The sequence below is a fragment of the Phyllobates terribilis genome, unplaced genomic scaffold (genome assembly GCF_046119375.1).
Source record: "Phyllobates terribilis strain yellow unplaced genomic scaffold, ASM4611937v1 Scaffold_2__4_contigs__length_985480577, whole genome shotgun sequence".
NCBI lineage: Eukaryota > Metazoa > Chordata > Amphibia > Anura > Dendrobatidae > Phyllobates > Phyllobates terribilis.
The window spans coordinates 979,272,758-979,295,579 of record NW_027362762.1 but is presented as its reverse complement, the minus strand read 5'-3'; the positions used below and the strand labels follow the sequence as shown (position 1 = coordinate 979,295,579).

Sequence of the window (22,822 nt, the reverse complement as noted above, 5' to 3'; positions counted from 1 at the left end):
GAATGTTGGGAGGTATGAGTGTTGGGAAGCATGAGTGTTGGGAGGTATGAGTGTTGGGAGGTATGAATGTTGGGAGGTATGAGTGTTGGGAGGTAGGAATGTTGGGAGGTATGAGTGTTGGGAAGTATGAGTGTTGGGAGGTATGAGTGTTGGGAGGTATGAGTGTTGGGAGGTATTAGTGTTGGGAGGTATGAGTGTTGAGAGATATTAGTGTTGGGAGGTATGAGTGTTGGGAGTATGAATGTTGGGAGGTATGAGTGTTGGGAAGTACGAGTGTTGGGAGGTATGAATGTTGGGAGGTATGAGTGTTGGGAGGTATGAGTGTTGGGAGGTATGAGTGTGGGGAAGTATTAGTGTTGGGAGGTATGAGTGTTGGGAGGTATGAGTGTGGGGAAGTATTAGTGTTGGGAGGTGTGAGTATAAAGTGTTGGGAGGTATGAATGTTGGGAGGTATGAATGTTGGGAGGGAGGTATGGAGTGTTGGGAAGCATGAGTGTTGGGAGGTTTGAGTGTTGGGAGGTATGTGTGTCGGGAAATATGAATGTTGGGAGGTATGAGTGTTGGGAGGTATTAGTGTTGGGAGGTAAGAGTGTTGAGAGATATTAGTGTTTGGGAGGTAAGAGTGTTGGGAGGTATGAATGTTGGGAGGTATGAGTGTTGGGAGGTATGAGTGTTGCGAAGTATGAGTGTTGGGTGGTATGAGTGTTGGGAGGTAGGAATGTTGGAAGATATGAGTGTTGGGAGGTATGAATGTTGGGAGGTATGAGTGTTGGGAAGTATGAGTGTTGGGAGGTATGAGTGTTGGGAGGTATAGTGTCGGGAGGTATGAATGTTGGGAGGTATGAGTGTTGGGAGGTATTAGTGTTAGGAGGTATGAGTGTTGAGAGATATTAGTGTTGGGAGGTATGAGTATTGGGAGGTATGAGTGTTGGGAGGTATGAATGTTGGGAGGTATGTGCATCGGGAAATATGAATGTTGGGAGGTATGAGTGTTGGGAGGTATGTGCATTGGGAAATGGTAATGTTGGGAGGTATGAGTGTTGGGAGGTATTAGTGTTGGGAGGAATGAGTGTTGAGAGATATTAGTGTTGGGAGGTATGAGTGTTGGGAGGTATGTGTGTTGGGAGGTATGAGTGTTGGGAGGTATGAATGTTGGGAGGTATGAGTGTTAGGAGGTAGGAATGTTGGGAGGTTTGATTGATGGGAGGTATTATTGTTGTGAGGTATGAGTTTTGAGAGGTATGAGTGTTGGGAGGTATTAGTGTTGGGTGGTATGAATGTTGGGAGGTATGAGTGTTAGGAGGTATGAGTTTTGGGAGGTATGAATGTTGGGAGGTATGAGTGTTGGGAAGTGTGAGCGTTGGGAGGTATGAGTGTTGGGAGGTATGAGTGTTGGGAGGTATTAGTGTTGAGAGGTATGAGTGTTGGGAGGTATGAATGTTGGGAGGTATGAGTGTTGGGAAGTATTGTTTTGGGAGGTATGAGTGTGGGGAAGTATTAGTGTTGGGAGGTATGAGTGTTGGGAGGTGTGAGTGTTGAGAGGTATGAGTGTTGGGAGGTATGAGTGTTGGGAGGTGTGAGTGTTGAGAGGTATGAGTGTAAGGAGGTATGAGTGTTGGGAGGTATTAGTGTTGGGAGGTATGAGTGTTGAGAGATATTAATGTTGTGAGTATGAGTGTTGGGAGGTATGAGTGTTGGGAGGTATGAATTTTGAGAGGTATGAGTGTTGGGAAGCATGAGTGTTGGGAGGTATGAGTGTTGGGAGGTATGAATGTTGGAAGGTATGAGTGTTGGGAGGTAGGAATGTTGGGAGGTATGAGTGTTGGGAAGTATGAGTGTTGGAGGTATGAGTGTTGGGAGGTGTTAGTGTTGGGAGGTATGAGTGTTGAGAGATATTAGTGTTGGGAGGTATGAGTGTTGGGAGGTTTGAATGTTGGGAGGTATGAGTGTTGGGAAGTATGAGTGTTGGGAGGTATGAATTTTTGGGAGGCATGAGTGTTGGGAGGTATGAGTGTTGGGAGGTATGAGTGTGGGGAATTATTAGTGTTGGGAGGTATGAGTGTTGGAGGTATGAGTGTTGGGAGGTATGAGTGTGGGGAAGTATTAGTGTTGGAGGTATGAGTTTTGGGAGGTATGAGTGTTGGGAGGTATGAATGTTGGGAGGTATGAGTGTTGGGAAGTATGAGTGTTGGAAGGTATGAATGTTGGGAGGTATGAGTGTTGGGAGTTATGAGTGTGGGGAAGTATTAGTGCTGGGAGGTATTAATGTTGGGAGGTATTAGTGTTGGAGGTATGAGTGTTGGGAGGTATGACTGTTGGGAGGTATGAGTGTTGGGAGGTATGAGTGTCGGGAGGTATGAGTGTGGGGGAAGTATTAGTGTTGGGTGATATTAGTGTTGGGAGGTATGAGTGTTGGGAGGTACGACTTGTTGGGAGGTATGAGTGTTGGGAGGTATGAGTGTTGGGAGGAATGAGTGTTGGGAGGTATGACTGTTGGGAGGTTTGACTTTTGGGAGGTATGAGAGTTGGGAGGTATGAGTGTTGGGAGGTATTAGTGTTGCGAGGTATGAGTGTTGGGAGGTATGAGTGTTGGGAAGTATAAGTGTGGGGAAGTATTAGTGTTGGGAGGTATGAGTGTTGGGAGTTTTTAGTGTTGGGAGGTATGAGCGTTGATACGTATTAGTGTTGGGAGGTATGAGTGTTGGGAAGTATAAGTGTGGGGAAGTATTAGTGTTGGGAGGTATGAGTGTTGGGAGGTATTAGTGTTGGGAGGTATGAGTGTTGGGAGGTATGACTTTTGGGAGGTATGAGTCTTGGGAGGTAGGAATGTTAGTAGGTATTAGTGTTGGAAAGTATGAGTGTCGGGAGTTATTAGTTTTGGGAGGTATGAGTGTTGGGCGGTATCAGTGTTGGGAGGTATGAGTGTTGGGAGGTACGAGTGTTGGGAGGTATGAGTGCTGGGAAGTATGAGTGTTGGGAGGTATGAGTGTTGGGAGGTATGAGTGTTGGGAGGTATGAACGTTGGGAGGTATGAGTGTTGGGAGGTATGAGTGTTGGGAGGTATGAATGTTGGGAGGTATGAGTGTTGGGAGGTATGAATGTTGGGAGGTATGAGTATTGGGAGGTATGAATGTTGGGAGGTATGAGTGTGGGAGGTATGAGTGTTGAGAGGTATGAATGTTGAGAGGTATGAGTGTTGGGAGGTATGAGTGTTGGGAGGTATGAATGTTGGGAGGTATGAGTGTTGGGAGGTATTATTGTTGTGAGGTATGAGTTTTGAGAGGTATGAGTGTTGGGAGGTATTAGTGTTGGGAGGTATGAATGTTGGGAGGTATGAGTGTTAGGAGGTATCAGGGTTGGGAGGTATGAATGTTGGGAGGTATGAGTGTTGGGAAGTGTGAGCGTTGGGAGGTATGAGTGTTGGGAGGTATGAGTGTTGGGAGGTATTAGTGTTGGGAGGTATGAGTGTTGGGAGGTATGAATGTTGGGAGGTATGAGTGTTGGGAAGTATGAGTGTTGGGAGGTATGAGTGTGGGAAGTATTAGTGTTGGGAGGTATGAGTGTTGGGAGGTGTGAGTGTTGAGAGGCATGAGTGTTGGGAGGTATGAGTGTTGGGAGGTGTGAGTGTTGAGAGGTATGAGTGTTGAGAGGTATGAGTGTAGGGAGGTATTAGGCTTGGGAGGTATGAGTGTTGAGAGATATTAGTGTTGGGAGGTATGAGTGTTGGGAGGTATGAATGTTGGGAGGTATGAGTGTTGGGAAGCATGAGTGTTGGGAGGTATGAGTGTTGGGAGGTATGAATGTTGGGAGGTATGAGTGTTGGGAGGTAGGAATGTTGGGAGTATGAGTGTTGGGAAGTATGAGTGTTGGGAGGTATGAGTGTTGGGAGGTATGAGTGTTGGGAGGTATTAGTGTTGGGAGGTATGAGTGTTGAGAGATATTAGTGTTGGGAGGTATGAGTGTTGGGAGGTATGAATGTTGGGAGGTATGAGTGTTGGGAAGTATGAGTGTTGGGAGGTATGAATGTTGGGAGATATGAGTGTTGGGAGGTATGAGTGTTGGGAGGTATGAGTGTGGGGAAGTATTAGTGTTGGGAGGTATGAGTGTTGGGAGGTATGAGTGTGGGGAAGTATTAGTGTTGGGAGGTATGAGTATTGGGAGGTATGAATGTTGGGAGGTATGAATGTTGGGAGGTATGAATGTTGGGAGGTATGAGTGTTGGGAAGTATGAGTGTTGGGAGGTTTGAGTGTTGGGAGGTATGTGTGTCGGGAAATATGAATGTTGGGAGGTATGAGTGTTGGGAGGTATTAGTGTTGGGAGGTATGAGTGTTGAGAGATATTAGTGTTGGGAGGTAAGAGTGTTGGGAGGTATGAATGTTGGGAGGTATGAGTGTTGGGAGGTATGAGTGTTGCGAAGTATGAGTGTTGGGTGGTATGAGTGTTGGGAGGTAGGAATGTTGGAAGGTATGAGTGTTGGGAGGTATGAATGTTGGGAGGTATGAGTGTTGGGAAGTATGAGTGTTGGGAGGTATGAGTGTTGGGAGGTATGAGTGTCGGGAGGTATGAATGTTGGGAGGTATGAGTGTTGGGAGGTATTAGTGTTGGGAGGTATGAGTGCTGAGAGAAATTAGTGTTGGGAGGTATGAGTATTGGGAGGTATGAGTGTTGGGAGGTATGAATGTTGGGAGGTATGTGCATCGGGAAATATGAATGTTGGGAGGTATGAGTGTTGGGAGGTATGTGCATTGGGAAATGGTAATGTTGGGAGGTATGAGTGTTGGGAGGTATTAGTGTTGGGAGGAATGAGTGTTGAGAGATATTAGTGTTGGGAGGTATGAGTGTTGGGAGGTATGTGTGTTGGGAGGTATGAGTGTTGGGAGGTATGAATGTTGGGAGGTATGAGTGTTAGGAGGTAGGAATGTTGGGAGGTTTGATTGATGGGAGGTATTATTGTTGTGAGGTATGAGTTTTGAGAGGTATGAGTGTTGGGAGGTATTAGTGTTGGGTGGTATGAATGTTGGGAGGTATGAGTGTTAGGAGGTATGAGTTTTGGGAGGTATGAATGTTGGGAGGTATGAGTGTTGGGAAGTGTGAGCGTTGGGAGGTATGAGTGTTGGGAGGTATGAGTGTTGGGAGGTATTAGTGTTGAGAGGTATGAGTGTTGGGAGGTATGAATGTTGGGAGGTATGAGTGTTGGGAAGTATTGTTTTGGGAGGTATGAGTGTGGGGAAGTATTAGTGTTGGGAGGTATGAGTGTTGGGAGGTGTGAGTGTTGAGAGGTATGAGTGTTGGGAGGTATGAGTGTTGGGAGGTGTGAGTGTTGAGAGGTATGAGTGTAAGGAGGTATGAGTGTTGGGAGGTATTAGTGTTGGGAGGTATGAGTGTTGAGAGATATTAATGTTGTGAGGTATGAGTGTTGGGAGGTATGAGTGTTGGGAGGTATGAATTTTGAGAGGTATGAGTGTTGGGAAGCATGAGTGTTGGGAGGTATGAGTGTTGGGAGGTATGAATGTTGGAAGGTATGAGTGTTGGGAGGTAGGAATGTTGGGAGGTATGAGTGTTGGGAAGTATGAGTGTTGGGAGGTATGAGTGTTGGGAGGTGTTAGTGTTGGGAGGTATGAGTGTTGAGAGATATTAGTGTTGGGAGGTATGAGTGTTGGGAGGTTTGAATGTTGGGAGGTATGAGTGTTGGGAAATATGAGTGTTGGGAGGTATGAATTTTGGGAGGCATGAGTGTTGGGAGGTATGAGTGTTGGGAGGTATGAGTGTGGGGAAGTATTAGTGTTGGGAGGTATGAGTGTTGGGAGGTATGAGTGTTGGGAGGTATGAGTGTGGGGAAGTATTAGTGTTGGGAGGTATGAGTTTTGGGAGGTATGAGTGTTGGGAGGTATGAATGTTGGGAGGTATGAGTGTTGGGAAGTATGAGTGTTGGAAGGTATGAATGTTGGGAGGTATGAGTGTTGGGAGTTATGAGTGTGGGGAAGTATTAGTGCTGGGAGGTATTAATGTTGGGAGGTATTAGTGTTGGGAGGTATGAGTGTTGGGAGGTATGACTGTTGGGAGGTATGAGTGTTGGGAGGTATGAGTGTCGGGAGGTATGAGTGTGGGGAAGTATTAGTGTTGGGAGATATTAGTGTTGGGAGGTATGAGTGTTGGGAGGTACGACTGTTGGGAGGTATGAGTGTTGGGAGGTATGAGTGTTGGGAGGAATGAGTGTTGGGAGGTATGACTGTTGGGAGGATTGACTTTTGGGAGGTATGAGAGTTGGGAGGTATGAGTGTTGGGAGGTATTAGTGTTGCGAGGTATGAGTGTTGGGAGGTATGAGTGTTGGGAAGTATAAGTGTGGGGAAGTATTAGTGTTGGGAGGTATGAGTGTTGGGAGTTTTTAGTGTTGGGAGGTATGAGCGTTGATACGTATTAGTGTTGGGAGGTATGAGTGTTGGGAAGTATAAGTGTGGGGAAGTATTAGTGTTGGGAGGTATGAGTGTTGGGAGGTATTAGTGTTGGGAGGTATGAGTGTTGGGAGGTATGACTTTTGGGAGGTATGAGTCTTGGGAGGTAGGAATGTTAGTAGGTATTAGTGTTGGAAAGTATGAGTGTCGGGAGTTATTAGTTTTGGGAGGTATGAGTGTTGGGCGGTATCAGTGTTGGGAGGTATGAGTGTTGGGAGGTACGAGTGTTGGGAGGTATGAGTGCTGGGAAGTATGAGTGTTGGGAGGTATGAGTGTTGGGAGGTATGAGTGTTGGGAGGTATGAACGTTGGGAGGTATGAGTGTTGGGAGGTATGAGTGTTGGGAGGTATGAATGTTGGGAGGTATGAGTGTTGGGAGGTATGAATGTTGGGAGGTATGAGTATTGGGAGGTATGAATGTTGGGAGGTATGAGTGTTGGGAGGTATGAGTGTTGAGAGGTATGAATGTTGAGAGGTATGAGTGTTGGGAGGTATGAGTGTTGGGAGGTATGAATGTTGGGAGGTATGAGTGTTGGGAGGTATTATTGTTGTGAGGTATGAGTTTTGAGAGGTATGAGTGTTGGGAGGTATTAGTGTTGGGAGGTATGAATGTTGGGAGGTATGAGTGTTAGGAGGTATCAGTGTTGGGAGGTATGAATGTTGGGAGGTATGAGTGTTGGGAAGTGTGAGCGTTGGGAGGTATGAGTGTTGGGAGGTATGAGTGTTGGGAGGTATTAGTGTTGGGAGGTATGAGTGTTGGGAGGTATGAATGTTGGGAGGTATGAGTGTTGGGAAGTATGAGTGTTGGGAGGTATGAGTGTGGGGAAGTATTAGTGTTGGGAGGTATGAGTGTTGGGAGGTGTGAGTGTTGAGAGGCATGAGTGTTGGGAGGTATGAGTGTTGGGAGGTGTGAGTGTTGAGAGGTATGAGTGTTGAGAGGTATGAGTGTAGGGAGGTATTAGTGTTGGGAGGTATGAGTGTTGAGAGATATTAGTGTTGGGAGGTATGAGTGTTGGGAGGTATGAATGTTGGGAGGTATGAGTGTTGGGAAGCATGAGAGTTGGGAGGTATGAGTGTTGGGAGGTATGAATGTTGGGAGGTATGAGTGTTGGGAGGTAGGAATGTTGGGAGGTATGAGTGTTGGGAAGTATGAGTGTTGGGAGGTATGAGTGTTGGGAGGTATGAGTGTTGGGAGGTATTAGTGTTGGGAGGTATGAGTGTTGAGAGATATTAGTGTTGGGAGGTATGAGTGTTGGGAGGTATGAATGTTGGGAGGTATGAGTGTTGGGAAGTATGAGTGTTGGGAGGTATGAATGTTGGGAGGTATGAGTGTTGGGAGGTATGAGTGTTGGGAGGTATGAGTGTGGGGAAGTATTAGTGTTGGGAGGTATGAGTGTTGGGAGGTATGAGTGTGGGGAAGTATTAGTGTGGGGAGGTATGAATGTTGGGAGGTATGAATGTTGGGAGGTATGAATGTTGGGAGGTATGAGTGTTGGGAAGTATGAGTGTTGGGAGGTTTGAGTGTTGGGAGGTATGTGTGTCGGGAAATATGAATGTTGGGAGGTATGAGTGTTGGGAGGTATTAGTGTTGGGAGGTATGAGTGTTGAGAGATATTAGTGTTGGGAGGTAAGAGTGTTGGGAGGTATGAATGTTGGGAGGTATGAGTGTTGGGAGGTATGAGTGTTGCGAAGTATGAGTGTTGGGTGGTATGAGTGTTGGGAGGTAGGAATGTTGGAAGGTATGAGTGTTGGGAGGTATGAATGTTGGGAGGTATGAGTGTTGGGAAGTATGAGTGTTGGGAAGTATGAGTGTTGGGAGGTATTAGTGTTGGAAGGTAGGAATGTTGGGAGGTATGAGTGTTGGGAGGTATGAATGTTGGGAGGTATGAGTGTTGGGAAGTATGAGTGTTGGGAGGTATGAGTGTTGGGAGGTATGAGTGTCGGGAGGTATGAATGTTGGGAGGTATGAGTGTTGGGAGGTATTAGTGTTGGGAGGTATGAGTGTTGAGAGATATTAGTGTTGGGAGGTATGAGTATTGGGAGGTATGAGTGTTGGGAGGTATGAATGTTGGGAGGTATGTGCATCGGGAAATATGAATGTTGGGAGGTATGAGTGTTGGGAGGTATGTGCATTGGGAAATGGTAATGTTGGGAGGTATGAGTGTTGGGAGGTATTAGTGTTGGGAGGAATGAGTGTTGAGAGATATTAGTGTTGGGAGGTATGAGTGTTGGGAGGTATGTGTGTTGGGAGGTATGAGTGTTGGGAGGTATGAATGTTGGGAGGTATGAGTGTTAGGAGGTAGGAATGTTGGGAGGTTTGATTGATGGGAGGTATTATTGTTGTGAGGTATGAGTTTTGAGAGGTATGAGTGTTGGGAGGTATTAGTGTTGGGTGGTATGAATGTTGGGAGGTATGAGTGTTAGGAGGTATGAGTTTTGGGAGGTATGAATGTTGGGAGGTATGAGTGTTGGGAAGTGTGAGCGTTGGGAGGTATGAGTGTTGGGAGGTATGAGTGTTGGGAGGTATTAGTGTTGAGAGGTATGAGTGTTGGGAGGTATGAATGTTGGGAGGTATGAGTGTTGGGAAGTATGGTTTTGGGAGGTATGAGTGTGGGGAAGTATTAGTGTTGGGAGGTATGAGTGTTGGGAGGTGTGAGTGTTGAGAGGTATGAGTGTTGGGAGGTATGAGTGTTGGGAGGTGTGAGTGTTGAGAGGTATGAGTGTAAAGAGGTATGAGTGTTGGGAGGTATTAGTGTTGGGAGGTATGAGTGTTGAGAGATATTAATGTTGTGAGGTATGAGTGTTGGGAGGTATGAGTGTTGGGAGGTATGAATGTCGAGAGGTATGAGTGTTGGGAAGCATGAGTGTTGGGAGGTATGAGTGTTGGGAGGTATGAATGTTGGAAGGTATGAGTGTTGGGAGGTAGGAATGTTGGGAGGTATGAGTGTTGGGAAGTATGAGTGTTGGGAGGTATGAGTGTTGGGAGGTGTTAGTGTTGGGAGGTATGAGTGTTGAGAGATATTAGTGTTGGGAGGTATGAGTGTTGGGAGGTTTGAATGTTGGGAGGTATGAGTGTTGGGAAGTATGAGTGTTGGGAGGTATGAATGTTGGGAGGCATGAGTGTTGGGAGGTATGAGTGTTGGGAGGTATGATTGTGGGGAAGTATTAGTGTTGGGAGGTATGAGTGTTGGGAGGTATGAGTGTTGGGAGGTATGAGTGTGGGGAAGTATTAGTGTTGGGAGGTATGAGTGTTGGGAGGTATGAGTGTTGGGAGGTATGAATGTTGGGAGGTATGAGTGTTGGGAAGTATGAATGTTGGGAGGTTTGAGTGTTGGGAGGTATGTGTGTCGGGAAATATGAATGTTGGGAGGTATGAGTGTTGGGATGTATTAGTGTTGGGAGGTATGAGTGTTGAGAGATATTAGTGTTGGGAGGTATGAGTGTTGGGAGGTATGAATGTTGGGAGGTATGAGTGTTGGGTGGTATGAGTGTTGGGAGGTATGAATGTTGGGAGGTATGAGTGTTGGGAAGTATGAGTGTTGGGAGGTATTAGTGTTGGAAGGTAGGAATGTTGGGAGGTATGAGTGTTGGGAGGTATGAGTGTTGGGAAGTATGAGTGTTGGGAGGTATGAGTGTTGGGAGGTATGAGTGTCGGGAGGTATGAATGTTGGGAGGTATGAGTGTTGGGAGGTATTAGTGTTGGGAGGTATGAGTGTTGAGAGATATTAGTGTTGGGAGGTATCAGTGTTGGGAAGTATGATTGTTGGGAGGTATGAATGTTGGGAGGTATGTGCATCGGGAAATATGAATGTTGGGAGGTATGAGTGTTGGGAGGTATGTGCATCGGGAAATATGAATGTTGGGAGATATGAGTGTTGGGAGGTATTAGTGTTGGGATATATGAGTGTTGAGAGATATTAGTGTTGGGAGGTATGTGTGTTGGGAGGTATGTGTGTTGGGAGGTATGAGTGTTGGGAGGTATGAATGTTGGGAGTTGTGAGTGTTGGGAGGTAGGAATGTTGGGAGGTATGAGTGTTGGGAAGTATGAGTGTTGGGAGGTATGAGTGTTGGGAGGTATGAGTGTTGGGAGGTGTGAGTGTTGGGAGGTATGAATGTTGGGAAGTATGAGTGTTGGGAGGTATGAGTGTGGGGAAGTATTAATGTTGGGAGGTATTAGTGTTGGGAGGTATGAGTGTTGGGAGGTATGAGTGTTGGGAGGTATGAATGTTGGGAGGTATGAGTGTTGAGAAGTATGAGTGTTGGGAGGTATGAATGTTGGGAGGTATGAGTGTGGGGAAGTATGAGTGTTGGGAGGTATGAGTGATGGGAGGTATGAGTGTTGGGAGGTATGAATGTTGGGAGGTATGAATTTTGGGAAGTATGAGTGTTGGAAGGTATGAGTGTTGGGAGGCAAGAGTGTTGGGAGTTATCAGTGTGGGGAAGTATTAGTGTTGGGAGGTATTAGTGTTGGGAGGTATTAGTGTTGGGAGGTATGAATGTTGGGAAGTATGAGTGTTGGGAAGTATGAGTGTTGGGAGGTATGAATGTTGGGAGGTATGAATGTTGGGAGGTATGAGTGTGGGGAAGTTTGAGTGTTGGGAGGTATGAGTGTTGGGAGGTATGAGTGTTGGGAGGTATGAGTGTTGGGAAGTATGAGTGTTGGAAGGTATGAATGTTGGGAGGTATGAGTGTTGGGAGGTATGACTGTTGGGAGGTATGAGTGTTGGGAGGTATGAGTGTCGGCAGGTATGAATGTGGGAAAGTATTAGTGTTGGGAGGTATTAGTGTTGGGAGGTATTAGTGTTGGGAGGTATGAGTGTTGGGAGGTATGACTGTTGGGAGGTATGAGTGTTGGGAGGAATGAGTGTTGGGAGGTATGAGTGTTGGGAGGTATGAGTGTTGGGAGGTATGACTGTTGGGAGGTATGAGTGTTGGGAGTTATGAGTGTTGGGAGGTATTAGTGTTGCGAGGTATGAGTGTTGGGAGGTATGAGTGTTGGGAAATATAAGTGTGGGGAAGTATTAGTGTTGGGAGGTATGAGTGTTGGGAAGTATTAGTGTTGGGAGGTATGAGTGTTGGGAGGTATGACTGTTGGGAGGTATGAGTGTTGGGAGGTATGACTGTTGGGAGGTATGAGTGTTGGGAGGTATGAGTGTTCGGAGGAATGAGTGTTGGGAGGTATGACTGTTGGGAGGTATGAGTATTGGGAGTAATGAGTGTTGGGAGGTATGAGTGTTGGGAGGTATTATCGTTGGGAAGTATAAGTGTGGGGAAGTATTAGTGTTGGGAGGTATGAGTGCTGGGAGGTATTAGTGTTGGGAGGTATGAGTGTTGATACGTATTAGTGTTGGGAGGTATGAGTGTTGGGAAGTATTAGTGTGGGGAAGTATTAGTGTTGGGAGGTATGAGTGTTGGGAGGTATTAGTGTTGGGAGGTATGAGTGTTGGGAGGTATTAGTGTTGGGAGGTATGAGTGTTAGGAGGTATTAATGTTGGGAGGTATGAGTGTTGGGAGGTATGACTGTTGGGAGGTATGAGTGTTGGGAGGTATGAGTGTCGGGAGGTATGAGTGTTGGGAGGAATGAGTGTTGGGAGGTATGAGTGTTGGGAGGTATTAGTGTTGGGAGGTATGAGTGTTGGGAGGTATTAAAGTTGGGAGGTATGAGTGTTGGGAGGTATTAGTGTTGGGAGGTATGAGTGTTGGGAGGTATGAGTGTTGGGAGGTATGAGTGTTGGGAGGTATGACTGTTGGGAGGTATGAGTGTTGGGAGGTATTAGTGTTGGGAGGTATGAGTGTTGGGAGGTATTCGTGTTGGGAGGTATGAGTGTTGGGAGGTATTAGTGTTGGGAGGTATGAGTGTTGGGAGGAATGAGTGTTGGGAGGTATGAGTGTTGGGAGGTATGAGTGTTGGGAGGTATTAGTGTTGGGAGGTATGAGTGTTGGGAGGTATTAATGTTGGGAGGTATGAGTGTTGGGAGGTATTAGTGTTGGGAGGTATGAGTGTTGGGAGGTATGACTGTTGGGAGGTATGAGTGTTGGGAGGAATGAGTGTTGGGAGGTATGAGTGTTGGAAGGTATTAGTGTTGGGAGGTATGAGTGTTGGGAGGTATTAATGTTGGGAGGTATGAGTGTTGGGAGGTATGAGTGTTGGAAGGTATGAGTGTTGGGAGGTATTAGTGTTGGGAGGTATGAGTGTTGGGAGGTATGACTGTTGGGAGGTATGAGTGTTGGGAGGTATTAGTGTTGGGAGGTATGAGTGTTGGGAGGTATTAGTGTTGGGAGGTATGAGTGTTGGGAGGTATTAGTGTTGGGAGGTATGAGTGTTGGGAGGAATGAGTGTTGGGAGGTATGAGTGTTGGGAGGTATTAGTGTTGGGAGGTATGAGTGTTGGGAGGTATTAATGTTGGGAGGTATGAGTGTTGGGAGGTATGACTGTTGGAAGGTATGAGTGTTGGGAGGAATGAGTGTTGGGAGGTCTGAGTGTTGGGAGGTATGAGCGTGCATATATGACTGATTCTGCACTCATCCTCAGTTAGAGCAGGTCCCTGAGAGTTTCCATTACACTGGATGTCATGCGATAGAATTATAACACAATAAACGTCTAACTGGACAAATGCGGCATCTTCTGGCACCATCGTTTTTCGGAGATGATTAACAGGAAACATAGGGCTTGTGTCAGTGAGGATGATGAGGGTTCTTTTAATGAGGGCAGTAATGGGGCAGAGGTCAGATGTCCACCACACAGAAGAGTCCCCCCACAAGATAAGAGAGATGTTGAAATAAGAGAGGACCTGCAGCGTCTGAATGCTCCTCACCACTACGATAACGTCCAAAAGGCATCAGAAGAAAGATCATACTCATGGGAAACTATAACTCTCATTCTTCTGACAGTTACACGTTTATAGGCCACTATGAGAGTTGTAGTTTTGTAATTGCTGAAGAGCTACAGGTTGGAGACCCCGTCCGCACATAGTGTTAGCTCTGGGGCCGCATTGAATCTTTTCCCTTTTCTTTCTTCTTTCCTCTAGTTCCAGTGTCAGACCCCATGCTGGTGTTCGGGTGTCTCCACAATGGCGGCCTGGAGATCTCCTGCTCAGTGGGAAATGGATCTGATCTCATGTTCTCTCTGTCTGAGAATGGAAAATATTTGCTGGTAAATCACACAAATGAAGAGAAAAGCGTTAATGTCACAACGTCGTCACCTGGACCTTGGGATGTCCACTGTTCTGTGGGAAACCATCTGATGTGGAAGAAAACCAACGTGACATCCCCGGCCTGTCCAGGTGAGTGGTGCCATCCCCGGCCTGTCCAGGTGAGTGGTGTCATCCCCGGCCTGTGCAGGTGAGCGGTGCCATCCCCGGCCTGTCCAGGTGAGTGGTGCCATCCCCGGCCTGTCCAGGTGAGTGGTGTCATCCCCGGCCTGTCCAGGTGAGTGGTGACATCCCCGGCCTGTCCAGGTGAGTGGTGCCATCCCCGGCCTGTCCAGGTGAGTGGTGTCATCCCCGTCCTGTCCAGGTGAGTGGTGACATCCCCGGCCTGTCCAGGTGAGTGGTGACATTCCCGGCCTGTCCAGGTGAGTGGTGCCATCCCCGGCCTGTGCAGGTGAGCGGTGCCATCCCCGGCCTCTCCAGGTGAGTGGTACCAACCCCGGCCTGTGCAGGTGAGTGGTGTCATCCCCAGCCTGTGCAGGTGAGTGGTGCCATCCCCGGCCTGTCCAGGTGAGTGGTGTCATCCCCAGCCTGTCCAGGTGAGTGGTGTCATCCCCGGCCTGTACAGGTGAGTGGTGTCATCCCCGGCCTGTCCAGGTGAGTGGTGTCATCCCCGGCCTGTACAGGTGAGTGGTGCCATCCCCAGCCTGTACAGGTGAGTGGTGCCATCCCCAGCCTGTCCAGGTGAGTGGTGTCATCCCCGGCCTGTCCAGGGGAGTGGTGCCATCCCCGGCCTGTCCAGGTGAGTGGTTAGAACTAGGCCTGAACAGGTGAGCGGTGCCATCCCCGGCCTGTGCAGGTGAGTGGTGCTATCCCCGGCCTGTCTAGATGAGTGGTGCCATCCCCAACCTGTACAGGGGAGTGGTGCCATCCCTGGCCTGTGCAGGTGAGCGGTGCCATCCCCGGCCTGTACAGGTGAGTGGTGCCATCCCCGGCCTGTACAGGTGAGCGGTGCCATCCCTGGCCTGTACAGGTGAGTGGTGCCATCCCCAGCCTGTACAGGTGAGTGGTGCCATTCCCGGCCTGTACAGGTGAGTGGTGCCATCCCCGGCCTATACAGGAGAGTGGTGCCATCCCTGGCCTGTACAGGTGAGTGGTGCCATCCCCAGCTTGTACAGGTGAGTGGTGCCATCCCCGGCCTGTACAGGCGAGTGGTGCCATCCCCAGCCTGTACGGGTGAGTGATGCCAACCCCGGCCTGTACAGGTGAGTGGTGCCATCCCTGGCCTGTACAGGTGAGTGATGCCATCCCCGGCCTGTACAGGTGAGTGGTGCCATCCCCGGCCTGTACAGGTGAGTGATGCCATCACCGGCCTGTACATGTGAGTGGTGCCATCCCCAGCCTGTCCAGGTGAGTGGTGTCATCCCCGGCCTGTCCAGGGGAGTGGTGCCATCCCCGGCCTGTCCAGGTGAGTGGTTAGAACCAGGCTTGAACAGGTGAGCGGTGCCATCCCCGGCCTGTGCAGGTGAGTGGTGCTATCCCCGGCCTGTCTAGGTGAGTGGTGCCATCCCCAACCTGTACAGGGGAGTGGTGCCATCCCTGGCCTGTGCAGGTGAGCGGTGCCATCCCCGGCCTGTACAGGTGAGTGGTGCCATCCCCGGCCTGTACAGGTGAGCGGTGCCATGCCTGGCCTGTACAGGTGAGTGGTGCCATCCCCAGCCTGTACAGGTGAGTGGTGCCATTCCCGGCCTGTACAGGTGAGTGGTGCCATCCCCGGCCTGTACAGGAGAGTGGTGCCATTCCCGGCCTGTGCAGGTGAGTGGTGCCATTCCCGGCCTGTACAGGTGAGTGGTGCCATTCCCGGCCTGTGCAGGTGAGTGGTGCCATCCCTGGCCTGTACAGGTGAGTGGTGCCATCCCCAGCTTGTACAGGTGAGTGGTGCCATCCCTGGCCTGTACAGGTGAGTGGTGCCATCCCCAGCCTGTACGGGTGAGTGATGCCAACCCCGGCCTGTACAGGTGAGTGGTGCCATCCCCGGCCTGTACAGGTGAGTGGTGCCATCCCCGGCCTGTACAGGTGAGTGATGCCAACCCCGGCCTGTACAGGTGAGTGATGCCATCCCCGGCCTGTACAGGTGAGTGGTGCCATCCCCGGCCTGTACAGGTGAGTGATGCCATCCCCGGCCTGTACAGGTGAGTGATGCCATCCCCGGCCAGTATAGGTGAGTGATGACATCCTAGCCTTCTCTCTGGTGTCAGGTCTTCTTCTCTCTGGTATCAGGATTTCTTCTCTCTGGTGTCAGGGTTTCTTCTCTCTGGTGTCAGGGTTTCTTCTCTCTGGTATCAGGGTTTCTTCTCTCTGGTGTCAGGATTTCTTCTCTCTGGTGTCAGGGTTTCTTCTCTCTGGTGTCAGGGTTTCTTCTCTCTGGTATCAGGGTTTCTTCTCTCTGGTGTCAGGGTTTCTTCTCTCTGGTGTCAGGGTTTCTTCTCTCTGGTGTCAGGGTTTCTTCTCTCTGGTGTCAGGGTTTCTTCTCTCTGGTGTCAGGGTTTCTTCTCTCTGGTATCAGGGTTTCTTCTCTCTGGTATCAGGGTTTCTTCTCTCTCGTATCAGGGTTTCTTCTCTCTGGTGTCAGGGTTTCTTCTCTCTGGTGTCAGGGTTTCTTCTCTCTGGTGTCAGGGTTTCTTCTCTCTGGTATCAGGGTTTCTTCTCTCTGGTATCAGGGTTTCTTCTCTCTGGTATCAGGGTTTCTTCTCTCTGGTATCAGGGTTTCTTCACTCTGGTATCAGGGTTTCTTCTCTCTGGTGTCAGGGTTTCTTCTCTCTGGTGTCAGGGTTTCTTCTCTCTGGTGTCAGGGTTTCTCTTCTCTTCAGTAATAAGGCTTCTGTTCTCTTCAGTGTCAGGTCTTCTTTTGTCTCCAGTTTCAGGACTTCTTTTGTCTCCAGTTTCAGGACTTCTTTTGTCTCCAGTGTCAGTGCTTCTCCTTTTTGGTGTCAGATCTCCTCTTCAGTTTTATGGCTGTTCCTTTCTGGTGTCACAGCTTTTCTCTGGTGTCATGGCTTCTCATCTCCAGTGTTGGGGCTTCCCCTCTTTGGTGTTGGGGCTTCCCCTCTTTGGTGTTGGGGCTTCCCCTCTTTGATGTTGGGGCTTCCTCTCTTTGGTCTTGGACTTCCTCTCTTACTTGGGTGTGACAACACAGCATTTCTTCTTAATTATGCCAGACATATATTCCGTAGGCCAGAGCAATATACCTTTATTTTTATGTTGACTTTTGAATTTGTGATCTTCTTTGGTTGGTCAACACAGACTATAGTTCATATAAACCTGAATGTTGATCACTTGGGTTGATATTTGGTAGTTGATGAATGGCTCAGGGTCGTTGAATAATGGATGTTTGCTAGATAATTTAATTACCATTGTAGGGTGTTTGCAGTCAGCATTGGGGGATGAGCTGTGGATACTTGAGCATTGTAAAATAATATCATGGTCCCTGACCCTTGACCTGTGGATATGCGCTTGAAAGAATAATTGTGAACTATAAAAAGGGGGTCTCTGCATCTGTTCTGTGAGACTTTACAAAAAGACAGCCAAGAGAGACTATTCAGAACATCAACCAGGACACATGGCTCCATGAAGAGGAATACAAATGCAGGTCGGGACAATCGGGTCACCTGGCCACATATCTCACTGTTCTATTCCTGGCGGGCCAGTGGAGGGGCGAGACTCTGTAACTTGCACCATCTTGTGTATTTGCTGGGACTGTTCAATATGTTATTGTCTGTTTGGTGGTTCAATAAAGTATTGTCACTCTGTTTTACCCTCACCCTGTGTTGTCTGATTAGCTTGATGCCCACGGAAGACCCTGGGTCTTCACAATGGGGCTTCCCCTCTTTGCTGTTAGGGCTTCCACGCTTTGGTGTTGGGACTATTCACCTTTTCTGTGGAACCTTCTACTCTCCATTCTCAGGACTTCTCCTCCCTGGTGCTAATATTTCTCCCCTTTGGCGTCAGTTCTTGTCCTTTTTGGTGTTGGGGCTTCTCCTCCTTGGTGTTGGGTCTTTTCCTCTCTTGTGTTAGATATACTTCTCTTTGGTGTCGGAGATTCTCCTCTTTGGTGTTGGTTCTTCTCCTTTTTGTGTCAGGGCTTTTCCAATCTGCTGATAGATTTTCTTCTTTCTCCTCTTTGGTGTTGGAGCTTTTTCACTCTTTTGTCAAGGATGTTCCTCTCTGGATTGAGGACTTCTACTCTCCACTGTCAGAACTTCACTTCTCCAGTCTCAGGACTTCTCTCTGCTTTCAGGGCTTCTCCACTCCATTATCAGGGCTTCTCCTATGTGTTTGTCAAGACTTTGCCTTTCCCTCATGTTGAGGCTTCTCCTCCCTGGTGTTGAGGCATCTGGTCTCTTTTTCAGAGTTTCTCCTGTCTGGTATCATGGATCAGAGCTGTGATTGTTTCCAGGTCTCATCTCAGATAGAGAACTGGTAGTGGTGGGAGACATTCTGGAGAAATCTGAGGACTTTGGTAGCTGCTTTTGTGTCATCAGTCTTTTACTTTGGGTTTTGAGATATAAAATTGCAGTCCTGCTCTGGATTATCAGGATTTCAGATGCTGGATTAACATTTCCTGGGATTTATCCTGCACATATATGTTTAGTTTTTCCTGCTTACATAGAGCAACAATGATTTTAATTTTCCTATGCAACTCTTGGGTCTTTTTACACTTTACAGGTTATAATTTGTGGAGGTTTAGTACTTGGGGTGTAGTATTTCCCTACACGAGTGGTCTCCAAGACACCGCTCTCCAGCTGTTTGGAAACTACATGTCCCAGCATTCCTTTTCCCTGACAGTCATAGACACAGTGTCAGCTCTGAGGTCCTCATTGAGTATTTTACCCCCTCACATACATTTCTCTTTTTATCTCTTAGTTCCACCATCAGACCCCATCCTGGAGGTCTCATGTCATAATGGCAGCCCATGGATTAGTTGCTCTGCGGAGAAGGGATCGGATCTCAACTTCACTCTTTCAGTGAATGGAACATCATTGTGGGAAAATGTCACAAGTGAACCGAGAAGGGTTAATGGCACATCATCATTATCTGGACCCTGGAATGTTTATTGTTCTGTGGAAAACAGTCTCAAGAAAAGAAATACAAGCAGCACCTACATGGCCTGTCCTGGTGAGTGGAGACCTGTCTTGGTGAATACTCACCTACCCTGGTAAGTGCACACCTGTGTAGGTGATTGGTGACCTGTCCTGGTATGTAGTCACCTTTCCGGATGGGTAGTGACCTGTCCTGGTGAGTGGTGACCTGTCCTGGTGGGTGGTGACCTTCCCTGGTGGGTGGTGACCTGTACTGGTGAGTGGTGACCTGTCCTGGTAAGTGGTAATCTGTCTTGGTGAGTGGTGACCTCTCCTGATTACCTTTCCTGTTGAGTAATGGACTTTCATAGTGACTGGTGACCTGTTGTGGTGACTGATGACCTGCTGTGGTTACAGGTGACCTGTCCTGGTATGTGGTCACCTTCCCGGGTGAGTAGTGACTTGTCCTGGTGAGTGGTCACCTGTCTAGGTGAGAGAGGACCTACCCTGATAAGTGCTCACCAATCTTGATTAATGGTGATCTGTTCTGGTAAACTTCCCTGGTGACCTGTCGTAGTGAGTGATCACTTGTCCTGTTGAGTGGTGACCTGTCCTGGTAAGTGTTGACCTGTCCTGGTGAGTGGTGACCTGTCCTGGTGAGTGGTGACCTGTCCTTGTGTGTGGTGAACTGTCCTGGAGAGTGGCGACCTGTCCTGGAGAGTGGCAGGCTGTCCTTGAGAGTGGCGGTGACATATCCTGGTGGGTGGTGACCTGTATTGGTGAATGGTGCCCTTTCCTGGTGAATGGTGACCTTCTATGGTAAGTGATGACCTTCCCTGATGAATGATGGCTTGTCCTGGTGAGTGATGACCTGTCCTGGTGGGTGGTAATCTGTCTTGGTGAGTGGTGACCTCTCCTGATTACCTTTTGTGGTGAGTAATGGACTTTCATAGTGACTGGTGACCTGTTGTGGTGACTGATGACCTGCTGTGGTGACAGGTGACCTGTCCTGGTATGTGGTCACCTTCCCGGGTGAGTAGTGACTTGTCCTGGTGAGTGATGACCTGTCCTTGTGGGTGGTGACCTTGTCTGGTGAGTGGTGTCATTACCTGGTGAGTGGTGACATCACAGCTACACTCAGATTCTACATCATAGAACAGATGTGTCACAGATGTTACAGAAGACACTCACAGGGGTAACTAGTGAGGTTTGTCTCCCAGGAGCTGAGGGATCAGGCATTGAGGTCATATAAATATAGTAGATACTAGAATAAATTATATCATGGGATAAGGCGTTCAGGTCACCAACTTACAATGCTGTGTGTCAAGCATTTCATATAGGTGAAGGTCCAACCATAGAAGACCCTGCTCTGACCCCCTGACCTGGGGTCTTGTCCATATTCTGGTTTTGACTCTCACTTTATTGGAGAGTGAATCGGGATGTGGAGATGAAGAAGTGTCCTCTGGTTGAACCTCCACCCATCAATAACATACACATCTTAGACATTACTTTGGTAGAACCATGGCCTGTCTACTTGCTCATAGTCACCAATGGCTACACGTACACATTTACTGGCTTATAAATGGCATGCCTGGTGTGTATCGAGCCAGTAATATTACTTGTGGTGCCTCATGGTTACTAATACTGTCCCCGGTGTCTAATGGGTTAGTAATAATATAACTGGAGGGCTAGTGGCTGTATAATATCCGGTGATTAGTAATATCCCTGGTGTCTAATGGGTAATAATAATATCCTTGATAAGTGTCTACTGTTCAGTTATGTCTGTGTTGTCCAGCGGGTTAGTAATAATATCCCTGGAATGTAGTGGTTAGTAATGTCTCTGGCGCAGGTGAATGCACAACTTCACCATCTTTCTTTCTTCTAGTCTCTTTCCCTCTTTCTTTATATGAACATGATTACCCCATTATTACAAACTTCTTGTTATGTTCTGCTACCAAAGCTAAGGAAAGAGAGGAGATCTGTCCCTACTATGAGACTCAGCTGAATCCCTACGATGTAACAGGGAACCTGATCCTGCAATCAGACCTGCTAAAGTCCTAATCTAGTCTGTACGAAGACCTATAGATGTGGGGAGGGAATCCCTACAAGTACTAAGGACTGGGAGGAATATGGGACACCTCCTAACAGAAATAGTAGCAGACAGACGAACAAACAAAATAGATAGAACCTAGAGGTCCGTAGACCAAGCAAACTAACAGAGTTAGATACAGAGCACAGGCTAGCTAGAAAGTAGATATACAATGAAGTCCAGCAAAGCCAGAAGGGCGGAGCAGGACTAAATAGGCCAACAAGGTCATGTGACCAGCAAAGGAAAAAAAACCTAACAGCAAGGTTCTAACAGTACCCCCCCTTCTAAGAGGATCCTCCGGATCCCCTAGGACCAGGCTTATCAGGAAATCTCCTGTGAAACGCTCTGATAAGTCTGGACGCGGAAACATCATCTGACCTCACCCAAGAGTTATCCTCGGGTCCGAAACCTTTCCAGGCCACAAGATACTGCAAACTACCTCTATACCGTCTAGAGTCAAGGATGCGAGAAATTTCATATTCCCCGTCCTCCACCACCGGAGGAACAGAGGCAGAGGCGTCACCATCCGACACAACAGCTTTTTTTAACAGAGAGACATGAAAGACCGGATTAATTCTCCAGGAGGTAGGAACCTCCAACCTAACAGCAGATTGGTTGACAACCTGAAGCACCTTAAAGGGCCCTACAAACTTGGGACCCAATTTCTTAGAAGGAATCCTCAACCGCAGATTCCTAGAGGACAACCAAACCATGTCACCAACAGCGAACAAAACCTCCTGTCGTTTCCTATCAAAGTAGTCTTTAGATTTTCTGTTGGCCTCCTGAAGATTACCACGCACATCCGTCCAAACTCTTTCCAAATCACCGGAAAAATTCTCCTCCTCAGGCACGGCAGATCCCAACTTGGAGAACGACCCAAACGACGGATGTCTCCCAGAACAACAAAAAAAAGGCGAACAACCAGCAGAAGAAGATGTATGATTGTTCAGAGCAAATTCGGCAAGTGGCAGAAACTCAGACCACCCCTCTTGATTGTCTGCCACAAAACAACGCAAGAACTGCTCAACATCCTGGTTTTTCCTTTCTGTCTGGCCATTAGATTCAGGATGATATCCGGACGAAAACGACAAATGACTTCCCAACCTGTCACAAAAGGCACGCCAAAAACGAGCCACGAACTGAGGACCCCTATCAGAAACAATGTCAGTAGGAACGCCATGAAGTCTGACAATTTCCTTGACAAAGGCCTTAGCGAGAGTTTTAGCGCAGGGCAGTTTGACGAAGGGAACCAAGTGACACATCTTGCTAAAACGGTCCACGACCACCCAGATGACAGTAAAACCCTCAGAGGGGGGAAGGTCAGTTATAAAGTCCATAGCCAAATGTGTCCAAGGAGCACTGGGGACCTCCAAAGGACAAAGCAACCCCGCAGCAGGAGTATGTGAGGACTTAGATCTAGCACATATAGTACATTGGCGCACCCACTTAATGACTTCCTTCTGCCATCCAGGCCACCAAAAACTGCGACCCACCAGTCTCTTGGTCTCAGAGATTCCGGGATGACCTGCCAACCGAGATTCGTGACACTCAACAAACAAATCTCTCCTAAAGGTCTCAGGCACAAACAACCTCCCATGAGGAGTGTTAGATGGGGCATTCTCCTGAGCTTTAAGAATCTCATCTTCCAAAACGGAGTCTAAAGCAGCTATCACAACACCTTCTTGTAAAATGTTTTCCTCTTTCTCAGCACCGACTATGGGAGAAAAACTGCGAGACAAGGCATCCGCCTTAACATTCTTAGTACCAGGGATGTAAGTAACGGAGAAATTAAACCGCGAGAAAAACAGTGCCCACCTAGCCTGACGGGCATTCAGGCGCTTGGCAGCATCAAGATATATCAGATTTTTATGATCCGTAAGAACCTGAACGGGAAATTCCGCACCTTCCAAGAAGTGGCGCCAGTGTTCAAATGCGAGTTTAATAGCCAATAATTCCCGATTACCAATATCGTAATTCAGTTCAGTCTCCGAAAATTTTTTTGAAAAAAAGGCACAGGGATGTAATCCATCCCCGTTATCCTGAGACAATACTGC

The 22,822-nt window shown here is 48.0% G+C and overlaps 1 protein-coding gene across 3 annotated transcripts in view; it reads left to right on the top strand.

Annotated features, from left to right (window-relative positions):
- The window catches only part of LOC141241447 (uncharacterized), a 221,284-nt gene that overhangs the window by 126,964 nt on the left and 71,498 nt on the right, over positions 1 to 22,822 (top strand). For all 3 annotated transcript variants that reach the window (XM_073668769.1, XM_073668768.1, XM_073668770.1), the window contains exons 6-7: positions 13,482 to 13,736; positions 18,525 to 18,776. In XM_073668769.1, the coding sequence (XP_073524870.1) occupies positions 13,482 to 13,736; positions 18,525 to 18,776 (507 nt within the window). The remainder of the gene's footprint in view (positions 1 to 13,481; positions 13,737 to 18,524; positions 18,777 to 22,822) is intronic.